This window comes from Aythya ferina (assembly GCF_964211825.1).
Source record: "Aythya ferina genome assembly, chromosome: 9".
Classification (NCBI taxonomy): domain Eukaryota; kingdom Metazoa; phylum Chordata; class Aves; order Anseriformes; family Anatidae; genus Aythya; species Aythya ferina.
In genome coordinates, this window is record NC_140305.1 from 22,999,049 (window position 1) to 23,014,378 (window position 15,330).

General features: G+C 39.7%; 1 protein-coding gene across 1 annotated transcript in view; it reads right to left on the bottom strand.

Moving 5' to 3' along the window:
* The window catches only part of FNDC3B (fibronectin type III domain containing 3B), a 174,287-nt gene that overhangs the window by 21,114 nt on the left and 137,843 nt on the right, over positions 1-15,330 (bottom strand). The window contains exons 21-23 of the mRNA XM_084530178.1: positions 14,100-14,249; positions 10,121-10,401; positions 1,682-1,894 (exon numbers count right to left, since the gene is read on the bottom strand). Coding sequence (XP_084386304.1) covers positions 1,682-1,894; positions 10,121-10,401; positions 14,100-14,249 — 644 coding nt within the window. The remainder of the gene's footprint in view (positions 1-1,681; positions 1,895-10,120; positions 10,402-14,099; positions 14,250-15,330) is intronic.

A 15,330-nucleotide genomic window follows, 5' to 3' on the forward strand; every position in this document is an offset into this window, starting at 1 on the left:
TCTCTGAGCAGAGGGGACATTGTGGCACCTTCTGACAACGCTTTCAAGCCATAGAAGATTTCCAATCATCCTCTTTATTCTAGATAATCCATTCTTTTTTTTTTTTCTTTCTTTCTTTTTCAAACTAAAGACTGGCATTTATACTACTCCATTAGACATCCATAGTTTACCTGGGTTAGCCTGTTACAGCACTGCACAATTAGAAATGCCAGTGATGCTCGAAGGACTGTATCCCAGTGTTTTTCACAGGCATACACATGGCTGAGTAACCTTTCATGGGGTTTATTTGTAAGGAAATGATCTGAGAAGACTCCTGCCTCTGTAACCACCTGCTGTTCCTACCAATTGATGTGTGGGCTGTCATTTTCTGTTCTTTAGGACTGACAGCTCTCCTGAATGTACAAAACTTTGCCGCTGTAACCTTTCAGGAACAGGAGCACACAAATGGGGAGGAAAAATGGACAGTCAGATAGGGAACAAATAAATAGACCTTATTGCCAAGACCTGTCCGCCCCAGATGTTCTCAAACACAGCACCTCTCAGAGACACCAGCACACCGATCCCACCTGTGTGCTGTGCCCACACTGGCACACCTGAGGGCTCAGGGCTATGGCTCATTTCAGATACTAACCAAAGAGATTGCTGCAAACCCAGCCACGAAGGACAGCCACTGCATGCATGGGCTCCATTCAAGTAATCAGTGTAGATGAACAGTTTTTCTGCATCTTTGGGAGCTCATGTGGACTATAACTCAAATTTAGAGCATAGCAGAGTAGCACGTGCAAGGAGCAGCAATTCCTCCTAATTAACAGCTCTTCAGAGACCATTTGCAGTAGGAAGTTTGTGTAAAACCAAATGGTGATGCTAGAACAAGCTTCTTCGGTTCTTTGCTGCCAGGTAACATAATGTATTTTATTCTTACAAGGAAACTTCTTTCTCCAACATAAAAACAGGTTCAAAACAATTTGCAGTTCTTCACCCTCCTACCTGCAGTGCTACATGAAAGCAAACAAAAGAAGCCTGCTGGATGCTTCTTTACAGCTGGCTTGATCACATGCTGCTGCAGGTGATGGGCTCCTGCCAAGCATCACTGCACTCTTTAGAAACTGTTTTATCAGCCAGACTTTCAAATGGGCATTTGTATTCATTGGACACCTCTCAGTATTAATACAGGGGAGCATGTACCCTCTCTACATTGGTAGTTGAAACACTGGGAGGTATTTAGGCATTATTCATGGTGGTTTTATTGCTTACAATTAGAGCTTTTGGGCCAGACCTTCAGCTGGCATAAACTCAGCACAGCTCTACTTAAATTGAAAGAATCATGTTAATTTACACAAAATTATTATTCGTACTGACGGTCCCTATGGATTATCTACTTGATACATCAGTTACTTTACCTAATTATACTAGTTGAGAGTGTTTCTTGGCAAATTAGGGATCATCTATGATATTTATTCATTGAAGAGATCAGAATGTTAGGCAACATTCACATATTGCATAACTTAGTTATGCAATTTGCTTTGTTAGACTACAGGCACAGAATCCCTGTTCAAACAACAGATTGTATACACCTGCAGAAGGAAATAATCAGGAAAACACTTCTCTTACTGTGATTCACAAGTGCTTATGAGCCAGAATTCATTTTCATTAACACAACAAGAAGAATCATATCTCTTACCTCTTATTTCTGTCTTCAATCTGTAAGATATAGACCATGTCATCCGCAGCATGAAGCTTGGAACTGCTGTCTCCCCATTTCAGCTTCAGGCTCTGAGGACCTGCTGCAGCACACTCTAACCGAGGAGGTAAGGGTGGTAATGGCCGAGTTTTTGCTTTAATAAAGTGGCTAAATGGTCCAGCTCCAATTTCATTGACAGCCTGGATCCTGATCCTAAAATGAACAAGATAAAGGCGAATGTTAAATAAAGTGCTTTCACAAGCATAGGTAAGCCTCAAGAAACAAGACAGCCTTCTGGCACAGACTGGCCCATCACCAATACCCTCTCCCAGCTATTACTGCTTTGCTTTAGCAAGGTGAAAGCCTCTGTAAAGCCATCAGGTATTATCAACATGCTTGTATTAAGAGCAGCAGCAAAGATATTGAGAAATGCAGTAAGGCAGAGGCGGAAAGATTTGGCTAAGCAATCTCAGAAACTGATGGCAGTCCACATGTGAGTCTAGCTAATACATTTTATTACCCTGTCAGTCTGGAGCGATGGTGAAGTAATATCTTAGACTGCAAGCAGTCACGTTTCCTCAATGGTACTACTGGCACAGTGAATTACTGCTAACAGTGAGTAAGAATCTAGCCAAGGGGATTGCAAAGTATGCACTCTGACAGTTCTTAAAACATGAATCTTCCTTGTAGTCATGCAAGATGACATGGGGAACTGCTGATTAAATATCCTCACTGTGAAGGACAGAGGCATAGATAGAGCTGAGACCTGGAAAACATTAACTGTGGAACTCTGAATACATACAACGCAAAAGTGTTTTGTGTTTTTCTAACAAAGTTCATGAACTAATCCATCTTCTTTGAAATAATGATTTCAGCGAAAGCATGGGTGTAGCTGCCATGAAACCTTTAAACACCTCTGAAGAGCAAGGAGCAGTGTTATTTCAGCATGTGCAGTGTTTCCTGAAGCACACTATTGAAGCACGTGGAATTCTACTGGGAAGAGCTAACCCTGGAAGGTTAAATTCACAACCCCTCTACACTGTGGTGGTGTGGTGTTAGATATCTTAGTGACTTGCAAAATATGGGGAAACAGCTCTCAGAATCTTACACAAACTGTAGAAACATTATCTAGTGAACAACATTTTATATTAATTAAGAATTGGACTCAAGTTACTCTGACAAGATGCACAAAAGCTCTTGAACAATGTGAGCAAATTGAAGACATTTAGGGAAGAAAAAACTAGACCACCAACCTAGTCACACAAGTTTTAATTTGGAAATATTCTTAAGATTGAGCCAGTCTTCTGCATTCTTTCTTTCTTAACACAAGGGCTCCTGGCTTGTATTGTTTTGTCACTCTCTCCTGCCTGTCTGTACCTCAGCTTAATAATTGGCACAATGAGAATCTGTTACAGGAACGAGTGAAGAGCGGTAGTCTTTTACTATGGTAACATCAACAGCAACATCAAAACAAACGTGAAATATGCATTTGGAAAGAGCTTTGAGGACCTTAGATATGAGCTTCCATGTAAATAGAAATATTGATACAGATGAGCCTGAAAGGTTTCAAAAGGTTGTTAAATCAAAAAAAGAATAGAAAGAAAACAGGCTGAGCCAGACTAATTATTTTTTAGACAGTACAGTTGGAGTTTAGATCACTGGATAGATGCCATTTACTTTGGAAATTCTGTGCACAGCAGCCCTGAATTTTCTCATGGGAAAAGACTCTCTGTAAGAAGTGTTGCTTCTTCTCAAAACTATCAGCCACCAAGAACCAGAAACTCCCTGGGGAAGGTGGTAGGGAAAGAAAGGAGAAGAGCAGAGTCTTATATACCATCACAGCTCCCTGTTTCAGAGACAGAAGATAAATACAAGAATCTATGGTTGGCATACATGCCTCAACGAAAATAAATAGCTAAGTGATAAAAATTCATATATGTAACAAGAAAAAATGCTTTCAAGAATAAGTTTGTAGGTGCACTGTTTGAAAAAGGTTATGGAGCATCGAAGGAAAAAAAAACACCTGTCTGCTCTGTGATTTCAAAACCAAAAAGGATTAAATGATTAATAAACATATTGCAAAAGAATAGAGCCTGATCTACTAATTAGGCAGATGAAATAATTGTACGCTGTAAGAATGTGGAATGTTTACACACTCCTGTGTCAATGTGTGGTTAAACCTTTGCTTATTGATCGAGCCCTGACAAGGCATCCCTTGGTTGCCTTAGTAGAAGTGTTGAGCTGCTTTTTCCTTCTAATCCCCTTTTAGCTTCAGGAAACACATCCTGACCAATTTATGACACTGCACAGTACTGATTTCATCCTCCTCCAAACCAGCGGATGGCAGGAAGAGAGGTCCAGTGGGAGCCTCCTCTTGAACTGCATGCGAGCAGCTGAAGGAAAAAGAACAGAAGGCTTCTCTGCTATCTTAAGAAGCGCAGGAAATATAGACATTGATCTTATTTCATATTATGTTATTGGCTTGCTTCAGATTGAAAAATCATTACATTAATATTTAATAGTCTTTCCAGTAAAAAAATGTGAAAATTGCCTGCATTTTCAGTGGATTCTGGCAAGTCATCTGTTAGCATATGCACGTAAACATCAACAGCACAAAACACTATTACTTTTTTGTAGATTGATTACAGCAACATGCTCCAGAGCACACAGCTTTTTTATTTTGTATTATCCAGGGTCTAAACCTCCACCTCACCTGTCCTCAAACATGATAACCAACTCATTTCCAAATGGCAGTTACCACACCTGAAACCAAGTGGCAATTGAAGTGAATCTCTCAAACACCACATCACATTTCAGGCTGACATGCTTTTATGATGTGCACACAAACACATAGCTACGTTTCCTCGTCCTCCCTGTGCCAGGTATTTGCACGAGGTAAAAATTTGGCTCTTCCTTTTCTCTCATTTGTGGTTTGTTTTCATCAGCTGCGTGGAGTTTCTGATGCACACACATTTGCATCAACCAGCCCACCCCTTCTGGCCCAAGAGTACAGTAAGACCGATGGAAATTCTTAAGCCTTAAAATAGAGAAGTATTTCCTGATGAATGATGACATGAGGAAAGCAAGAACTCATTTATTTGCCTCTACCATGGCTGGATGTGGCCAGCCTGTTGCTGTAGATTATGCCAGCATACAATTCTTCGTAAATTCCCACTATTGTTCCTAGGTCCTGAGCCTTGTCAGGCACACAAAAAACAGGTTTTGATTTTCTGTGCACATGGCAATCTAGTTCAGACCCAGCTCTCACCTCCCTCTGAAGCACAGCAGCATTCCTTCAATGGATATTAGGCTTCAAAAACCTCCAAAGGGAAGGACAGAAGAAAGAAGGGGAGAAAAGGGGAGCACCTGGAGAAGGAGGGAGAGCACATGGTAGGTGACACCTTCTACCACAGCATCTTTGCTCCATCTCAGGTGCTTTCTTATGCCCCTGCCCCAACCTGTGTCACTGTGAGTTCCTCCTGTTGGGTGACATGACCTTTGTGGGCTTGATAACTTCCACAGTGAAGTGGAAACCAATTACTGCTTCTATAAATGATACTGGAACAATCAATTTCTGATTAACATCCTTATTTTTATGTGAGATTTGTTCATAAACATGTAGAATTTGTAAGAATTGCTTTCTCAATTTCCTTCAACTTTTTCAGCAAGGATTTGTCTTTAACTTAAGTTAAAGTGCCCAAAAGACTGTCCTGCAAAGGCTGTTTTAAAATCTGAGAATCACAGTTTGAAAACAAATTTTTTGAAAATATAAAGAGTATACTTAGGGATAGTATCTAATTCTGCAGGCCCTAGCCCCAAAATATTTATATTCATTCTCACATTTTCCCACTGCATCTTTTAAACAGTTAAAAGAAAAATCAAATGAAGTAAATTTAGAAACCATTAAAAGACCTTTAACAGATTGTCATATCTTGTAAGATTCTTGACCCAGGAAAATAAACACACTAAACAGGATGCTATTTTCAGTTTGGTCACAAAATCCTTTGTGTAGTATTCCAACAAGCTGAAAAATCATTTCTGAATTAATCTTACAGAGTCTGACATGTGAAGAGTTTGATTCACCAGTTCCCATAAGCTGAATGCCACCAGTTGCAATACATGTGTGTGAAAACCTGCAGGAGTTAAAATACCCCAGACTTCAAAAGGGATGAGATGTAGCTTAGTCTACACACACAATCAGCCTGAATGTAAAAAATAGCCATTTTCCACAGCCTCCAGGACAAGCCAGCCCCACAGATCCCCTCTTCTGGAGCAAGACTTAGTTTTGTACCCTGAACACAGATGTTGTTTTTTAACCCATTTAGAAATTGCTAACGTGAGCATTCACGTGCATTCTTCTCTTCTCATCCTGGAAGACCTTCCCCTTGATACCATTCAGAAATTAAAAATGGCTGGAATACGTATTCCTAAACCAAATTAGAAATAAGTGTTGCTATTAAAATTGAATAAGGCCACCACGTCTCTGTAAGCGATGTAACTTCCCGGTAAAATAAGCATTCTGAACAAAATCTGAAGTTGTTTCGCAGTGAAGCGTCTCAGCAGAGCAGCACAATTAACCATGGAAAGCGTAGAGCAAAGCTTGGGAACAGAGCGTAACAGAAAATTGATATTTCTATTACTGTCAAATACTTGTTTATTGTGGAATATTTATTTACTCACTTCTAGTTAGATCAGTTCACAGAAAACCAGTCCAAGTATTATTACACTATAATCAGAGCTCCCAGAGCTTTGTGACTATGTCAATAAAACAGAAAGACTGCACAACTCGCAGACATATTTCTGCAGCTGGCCCGCTCACCACCCGTGATGTTTACGGAGTGCTTTTGTGAGGCATCTGCTTTTTGCAAAAGCAGGGCTGGTGCCTGACATTGGAGAAGTCGCCTTGAAATCAGCCCTGTCCTGGCTGCGAGCTGCATGGTAGGGACATGCCCCAGTTCCTCATGCCTTGAGTATTTTTTGAGATGGATCTTCTTGGGGCATGCTGGATGGATTTGCTATCAAACAGGGAAATCACCGAACTTGTCAGCTGCACGCCACCTACGCAAAGAGCCCTGAGCTTGCTGTGCCACACACTCGAGTCGTTCACAGGCTGCCATCCCTGCACCACAGCAGGGCAATGCCAGGCCAAAGCTAACAAGCCCAACGGGGCAGACACACGTAGACATACTGCTAGAATCACACTGCTATTCTAAACAACGCTCCTTTCCAATTTTGGCTTTGGTGAGTCCAAAATAACCAAGATTTGCTTTCAAGTTCAGGGTTTCCACAAACACAAACATTGACAGAGGAATTCCAGCGCAACTAAAGCATCTAAGCCCTTTGCTAACTTGCTCCAAATTCTGCTGAAGCTTTGGCAAGAGACTTCTTAGTCACAAAACCAGTAGTGTTTGGCTTGTTTAGTCTAGGAAAAACAAAGCCTGGAAGAAAACACATTCACTGCTTTTAAACGCAGCAGGGAATAAACACTGGAGAGAGAGAAGAGCTGGTTAAGTTAAACAAAGTTGACAGGAAAAGAAAAACTGTTGGTGAACAAATTTAGAGAATGAGATCAGTGATGTTCTGAAATACCCTAATTTAATTGGGGAGAGCAAGAAGAAGAACCAACCGATCACCTTTTAGAAAACAGCCTAAAACATGCTGCAAGGAAATATATGGTGTCCAGTCTCCAAGAGCAACTGATTACCATCCCTACCAAAAACTCTTTCCAGGTCTGCATTTCAAAAATGGTCCACCTTTTGCTTTTCTAATAAAGCACAGTTATCAACAGCTTCTCACGTTCTTGCCATCACGTTTCACTCCATTTTCTTTAACAGCAATTCTGCTTTGGAGCAGCTCACAGGAAGCCACGCATGATAGATGATCAAAACTAACAACTTCCTTCTTCAGACGTGGTACTTGGGGCCTACAACAGCACAGAAGACTGAAGAGGACATATATAAAGGGATGGTGTTCTCAGGATAATTTTCTGAAGGCACAGATGTTCCCTGATAAAGACAGGTACATACAGGCTTAAGGAAGAAATACCAGTGAAAGAGTTAATGATCAATAGCAAAAATGCTCTGACGTATGTTTTTATTAGCAAAAACCCTTCAAACTATACATGGTGCTGCATAAAGTGCAACTCAACTTTCTTCATTTGTCTTCCCAGGCAGATACAGGATTTGGGAGTTGGGAAGTTCTTCCTCTTGTTTTATTGACGAAAAGAGAGCTTTCATATGTTATTAATTTCATATTACTTACATATATTATTAGTCTGGTTTGTGCTCTTCACACTCTTTTTTTTTTTTTTTTGGCAGAAACTTAGTCTTACAACAATATTTAGAACAGTTGTGGAGTTAATGCTCATGCTTAGCTTTAGCCTTTCTATTTGGATCAGAGACAACCAGACTCCCTGACTACAAATATGTTTTTTTAAAAACAAATTCAAGAAATGAGAATGCAAAGAAAAAAAAAAAAAAAAAGAAATCCAGTGTGATCTCAGCACAACAACACTTCGGCGTTGAGCTTTAGGGACAAAACTGGAGCCTGATTAGAAAGCAGAGCAATGTCCTGCCCATAATTTCAACCAGGAACCAGCTAAAGAAAAGACTGAAGAATGGAAGACTTCTGTGAGGAATTTAGATACTCCACTCTGTCTGTCTTGACTGTGTTGCTCTAAGCTCTCATTTTGCTTTAGCTGCTTTGACTCTTGTCTGACCACATGAAGAGACAGCAGGTAGTTCAGGACTGCCCAAAGACGATGCAACTCCCCAGCTGGGTAGCCAGTCAATGAACAAACTGTTCAACTTCTTACCAGGTGTATTGCACTTTTGATTATTCTTCAATAAGTTGCGTCTGGCTTAAAGTAAGATCACCTAAACACCAGTGCAGGGAGTGAGAGAAGTGGGAGAACACACAGGTGGAGGCAGGTTGGAAACATCACCAGCAACCTGAACTGGCTCAGACTGCTGTGCAGCTTTACCCAGGTGCTGTGGTTAATCTTGCTTAGGACAGCATATAAACTCGAAAAGGTGGTTCTATCCCTCCCTTACCCCTTCCCTTCTCTCTACCCATTTAAAAGTTAAAAAAACAAGGACAGTTTACACCAAGATCAGTTTTCCCAGTCAGGATCGATACACTAATACTTCACTGGCACAAAATGGGGGACAACACAAGGAGGGAACAAGAGGCTTCTTGCTGGCAATAAACACACTTGAAAACAAGAAAAAACTTATACTGCCTACTGTCTTTGACAGAAAGGGTCACAGAGTTACAAGCCACTGAACAACTGCAGACAGCAATAATGCAGTTGCACTTCCTGGGTTTATAAGTGATCTGGAACTGAGGGGCTTTCAGTCACCAAATTCCTATTTCTCCTTACTTCTTTCAGGTTGTCAGAGAAATGTATTTTAGAAATAAATCTACATTTTTGTTTTTTACTATGTGGTTTTAAAACCTAAATACTGTATGCAACAATCAGGACACACTGTGCTAGGCACTGTAAGCAATGAAAGTATGCTGCTTACTTTAAATAACTTCTAGTATGCATATTTGAGTATTTGCTACAAGAAGTTCACTTTTTTTAGGGTTCAAGTTAAAATTTGAGAACTGAAAGTTTTATTTAAACTCTACAAAATTTGTAGGATTTTGACCCTGAATACAAAAAAAAATGTTATAGCAGTTCTGTGCTATATCTAATTTTACAGCTGTGCAATGAGATTTCAGTTTTTATTAGAGCAGTACTTAAAATAGAATTTCCCTTGTCACATCTTCTATTATATTGCTGTTCATTGCCTGCATGGTACCCTCTTATTTTTTCTTTTAGTTTTAGTTAAGGAAAAAACACATAAGACATTAAAATACTAATACAATTTCTGTGTTGTCACATAGAAATTTGTAATCTGAGCTGCTATGAGGAAATGGTTTTAAACTCAGATTATCTTTTAATTAATTTCCATACACTAGCTATAACAAATAGCTATAGCTATATAAATAAAAGTTCACCATGTGCAAATTGCTATCCCCTCGCAGCGATCAATATATTTAATAATACACTCTTGTAACAGTACTGCTAAACATCTGGAAAAAAAAATGAGAAGTTGCATTCTACTTTTAGTTATCTCCCATTTTTGGAATTTATTTACCTACCAGAGTAGTCTTACCATAGCAGAGCAACTTGAAAATAAAAGAAATAGAAGGACAGGAGAAATAGGAAAAATGAGGGTAGGGAAAAAAAAACAGTATTTGAGTCTGATATACCACAATTCATTCCATAAATGAATTACTGCAGATTTCTAGGCTCACTAGTTTTGTTTCCTTTCTTTCTTTCTTTCTTTTTTTTTTTAACTCCCTCTATGTGCCATAAACATTTCTCATGTAAAATAAATTATGTACTCTAATCCTGAATGCTCTGTACCATATTGAAAAGATTGTACTCACCGGTATGAGGTTTCTGGGAGCAAATCATGAATAACGTAACTTGTAACATTTCCTACGGGAATGTTGATGTCACCAAGGTCAATGTTGTACGAAGTAATCTCAGCTCCATTATTACATGGTTCTTCCCAGTTCAATACAAGGCACACAGAGGGTGAAAGCTGATAGGCATCCATGTGCTCATCCTCCAGCACGGAGAGGATGGAGACTGCATCGGGTACAGACGCGGGGATTCGGCAGGTTACCAGATCGCTGTAGGGCCCAGCTCCTGCCTGGTTAATAGCCTGTGTGACAAAATAACATTTTTATAGGATAAATATTCTCTTTCAAATGTCTGTCAAGTTTTTAATCCTGAACTGTGCAGCCTGGAACAACTACATGGATTCCTCAGAGGATATGTATCACTGGCTCATTCTCTACAGGATGATTCATACCTCCTACCTCTATTAATTAATATCTTCCTTTGTTACTCAGGAGTGTCACTCAGCTAAATTGGAGAATACTTATAATTTCCCTAACAGCTACCTAATCAAACTTAATAGTAATCTTTTTATCTGCAGCAAAAATTGTTTGGAAAGAGAAAATGTCAGAGTCATGGTGCTGCCAATGACAGGTGGCATCATGCTGTCCAGCACAATGGACACCCAAAATTGTCAAGGAGCCCTGTATAAAAGCCTCAGCCTACTGCAGTCATCCGCAGCGTGCAACATCAGATACTTCATGCAAGGATCCCTAGACATAAGGGGCACTCAGCCTGCTGAGAGCTACACAGGTTCCTAACTCACATAACAAATAGCTGATTTGATGCTAAAAGTTTCTGATATAAGAATATACAAACTCAGCATGGCATTAAGTCTATGACTCAGATTTCCCCAGAGGTCATAGATTACTAGCAAACTACTGCCAAAGCACATAGCTCAATATTTTCCACAAGAGAGGAGACCAAATTATCAATTTGTTTTGTTATAAAACAGTTAGCGAGCCTCTCATCTTGACTCATAAATCCAGGATCCCAGTGGAAACCAAGGTTCAAAATCCAGCCCAAGTCTGCTCACTCATCGGAGGCTGAAGATTTTAAAAAGCTCAGCACTGCACAATTGCACAGACCTGTTTCTTATCTGATCAGCTGATTCTCAGCCAGTGTTAAATGCTGTATGTGCTGCAGTGTTACCTTCACAGGACTGTTGCGAGGTCCTGTGCACAGCATCACAGAACTATTCAGGCTGGGGGGGACCCTGGGACATACCTACTCCAGGATCAAAGCTGAATACAGATCTGGTTGCTCAGGCTTTTGTCCTGTTGGGACTTGAAAAATTCCAAGGATGAAGGCTCCCAGGAGACCTGCTGTAACACCTTTAACATCCTTAACTGCCCTCAGTGATAACTTTTTCTTCTTTATATCCTGCCTCAACAGCTCTGTTTCAGTCTCTGCCTGGAACAAAACTGGATCCAGGATCTGCTAGGCTTGTTCCTGCTGATACAGCCCACGAGGTACACACGGAGCCCACGACAGGACATCTGGGCTATGGAAGTGGAGAAGGTACAGGCCTTCAGAAGCAGCTCTTGACATTTCCCAGTAACATCCACCACCATCCTTTGCGCTTGGGAAAGTGAGCCCAGATTCTCCCACAGATTACAATTAACTGGAAAACCTGGGTTTACAATCTTGCCAGTTGGACTACGATGGCAAGGGAAGGACAAGTCAAGCAGCTGTTTGATTTCTTGCGTTAGCTCTAGTGAATAATATTTTTCTGCTATGCGTAGTACAAATACAAAGCCATATTCTGCTTTTCCAGGAAGCATTTTGTTCAGCTGAAGAAAGACATAATAAAGTTAGATTTGTCAGCCTTTAAAAAGCCCTTCAAAACAAATCCTGCTCCAGGGACATCTTCTATTTAGTGAAGCTCTTCTAGAGCTGATAAAAGTGAGCCTTGTTTTGTGGTCTGCCAATGATATTAGTCTTGCCTCTAAACCAATGTTTGGCAATCTGTATCTTGCTCCCAGCAATTTATTTTTAGTGGTGCTTTTAACTGTTTTATTGGACAACCTCATCATCATAACTGATAGGAATTTCATTCTTCTTTGCTTCCTAGATATTCCCCCTGCCTAACTGACACAGTATTTCTCTTTGCAGAAGCCACAGTTGTTTTCAGGAATATTCAGTAGAGGAAAAAAAGTTGAGCAACAATAAGGACAAATTGTCTGCCCTGCAGATATATATGCCCGATTCCTCAATTCCCTCTTTTTATTGGGTTACTGTAGGTTGAGATAGCAGTGTTGTACATTTATTAGAAGGTAGAGTAAGATTGTTTGGGAAATCTTTATTTTTTTTAAGAAGTAAAAGAAATACTTTCTGTTATAGCTGCTAACAGCTATGAAATTAACTATTATTCTCACTATTAAAAAAAAGACTAGTTTCTGACACTATTTAGCTCTCCTTTGTTCATAACACATTTTTTTGTTCTTGTAATTGCTTCAATGTGTACCTTATATCGTGGTTTCTGAGATATGCATATCCATATAACACAGATTGTTTCTACAGCATGAAGCCCTCTAAAAAGAAATGCACGGCCAACTGATGGATTTCAATATCATGTCTTTGTGTTGTCGTGCATTTCACTTCAGTCGATGGATTAAATTACATTAGCCATGTTAAAACCTAGGTAAATGCATACAACATTTTTGTGGCAGGTCATTTAAAATGAATGCCCACTTGAAATCAAAGATCCCATAGAGCTGGCTGTTTCCATTTTTAACATCAAAATCTCCTGGAGTTCCCCACCATTCACCGCAGAAGTGGTCTCACGCTCTCCTCCCTGCCCAGTGGGTTCTGAATGCCTTCCCTCTTGTGCAAACAGATGCACTTTCTGGCTCAGACTTCCAAGCCACCCATCCACGTTCTTTCAATTAGTTTCCCCAGAACTGCCAGGGCAAGGTACAGGGCCAGTTCCCAAAAAGTCACAAAACACAGTTGAGGGTACTTAAAGGTGTGAGGCCCTTGCTCCTTGGCTGTTGGCCAACCGCTCGAAAGCTACTTTGTATGAAAAATTCAACATCCTGTTAAAAAAAAAAAGTAATAAGGAAACTCTTGACAGAAGCAAGTTGTCCTTGATCAAAGAAATGACCTTGGGTGGTCCACACGCTGCCAGCTGGGTGGGTAGGTTAACTTTTCATCAGATTTATTGGTGGTATTCTGCCTTAACATACAAATAAATCTTCTAGAATGGTACCTTGTGTAAAAGTATTTTTACTTTACTCCCATTTACTTTACTTTCCATTTATTTTTTCAGTGGACATAAAGGAGAAAAGAGCACTGTATTTTTATTTTTGTGTATACCAATATATTGTATTTTAATGTTTAGTTTTTACTGAAATGAGACAAAAAGATTGAAGAAATAGAGATCATATAGAGACTCTATATGATATTCAGTCTTGCAGATCTATGAGAAAAATGGTAAGAGAAAACAAGATGAAGACTCATCTTCTGGCAGCTACAACCTCCTATGTATATAGGAATCTATTCAGCTGCTTTATTTGATACATGAAACAGATGTTGGACTTTATTATTTAAGCTAGGGGAATCTTCAACAACCAGTTGGGAGGTAAATGTTGTTTACCTATCATAATCAATAATTTATTTTTTTTTTTAATTGTCTAAAACATCATTTTATTTTTTTTTTTTTTAACATCAGGGGGCAAGGTGGCTGTTAAAAGTATTATTCACTGAAAACAAATTACATGAGACACAAGAGCAATTTTCGTGAGCTAGAAGTTATGCCAACTCCCTTGTTTATCGCTTTGAATAGTGCTGAAACTCAACCACGTAACAGTCTGCATTATTTAAAATAAATTAACATTGCTGCCAACTTACAGAGCACATAATTTCATAGTGGCTAATGATATTTAAAAAAAAAAAGTCACACGTAGCTGAAGGCAGCTATGTTTGCATCTTAAATTGCAATGCACGCATAAACTTCCATACCTGTAGCCTACAGCAGTATTGTGCTGCCGCTGACAGCTCACTGATTTCAAAACAGGTATCTGTGCCACTATATGCAAGCTGTAGAGATCCCTCATCTTCTCCCCACTCTAATCTGTATTCAGAGATGTCGGCCCCAGAACATTCAGGACTCTGCAACACAAATATTTATGTCAATTAAAAAATGAGTACTTCAGATCCTTGTGGTTCACTGGTTAGGAATTAAGAACATGAAAAAAATCTCTTATTTTGAAATTAATACACCATTACTTCTGCAAATTGAAATGCCCTGAATTACTGTTCCATAATAGGTTAGTGAAACAGGCCAATTCTGCCCAAAATTTATCTGAAAGTCACAGAAACAAGACAGCATATGCAGCTACTTCATTTTTCATCACAACACTCAGAAATAAATTCTCCCCCCACTGGCTTGGCAGAAGCATGACTGTGGAGAACACAAAAAAGCATCAATGCGGTTAAGTGATCAGAACATCTCTGGCAGAGCTAGCTCTCAAGCCTGACGTAGTTCTTCATGTTATGGAGAAAAGATCAACCTCAGCAATTGAGTAGCTTGTCTGTGCTTTTCAATTAAAGTCAGCTATTGAGCTCCTACTCAAAGCACGGGATATGGGAGGGTGGACCTTATTACGTTCACGTCCGAAAAAAGACTTACTGCAATACCTTTATTATTCTGAAGTCTGTGGGAATGCAGAATTTATCAAGATATTTTTACTGGAATTTGCTGGAGATGAGCTAGTGCAGGCGTAATGCCGTGGCTCCTGAACCAAAATTTTATTTTATTTTTTACAAGAACTGTCTAGTGCTGTGCTGTGTCAACTGAAGTGCTCTGAGGAATCTCTGCTTTATGTAGGGAAGCGTGGGCCAGGATATGACAGACTTTCGGATTATGGAATGCAACAAGCTCTCTTTTTAATTCTCTGAATGGGGAACTAGAAAAACGATACAACTACACAGGCAAATCTGCTTGGAAAAAAAAAAACCAGCAACCCTAGAAACTGTGAGAAAGTTAAACAGTCACCCAGTTTAGCAACTGCAAATTTGTCAATATAGCTGTTACTGGGAAAACAAAGATGAGTGGTGGGTTGAGCAAAACACCACATGGAATTTCCACTGTAGCAGGTCTGACTACCAATAAAAGGTACGGAGCATCCCTGCGTGGGTTCACCAGCTTTGTCCCTGGGCTTCCAGCTACTTTTATAGGAGTACTGGCAAC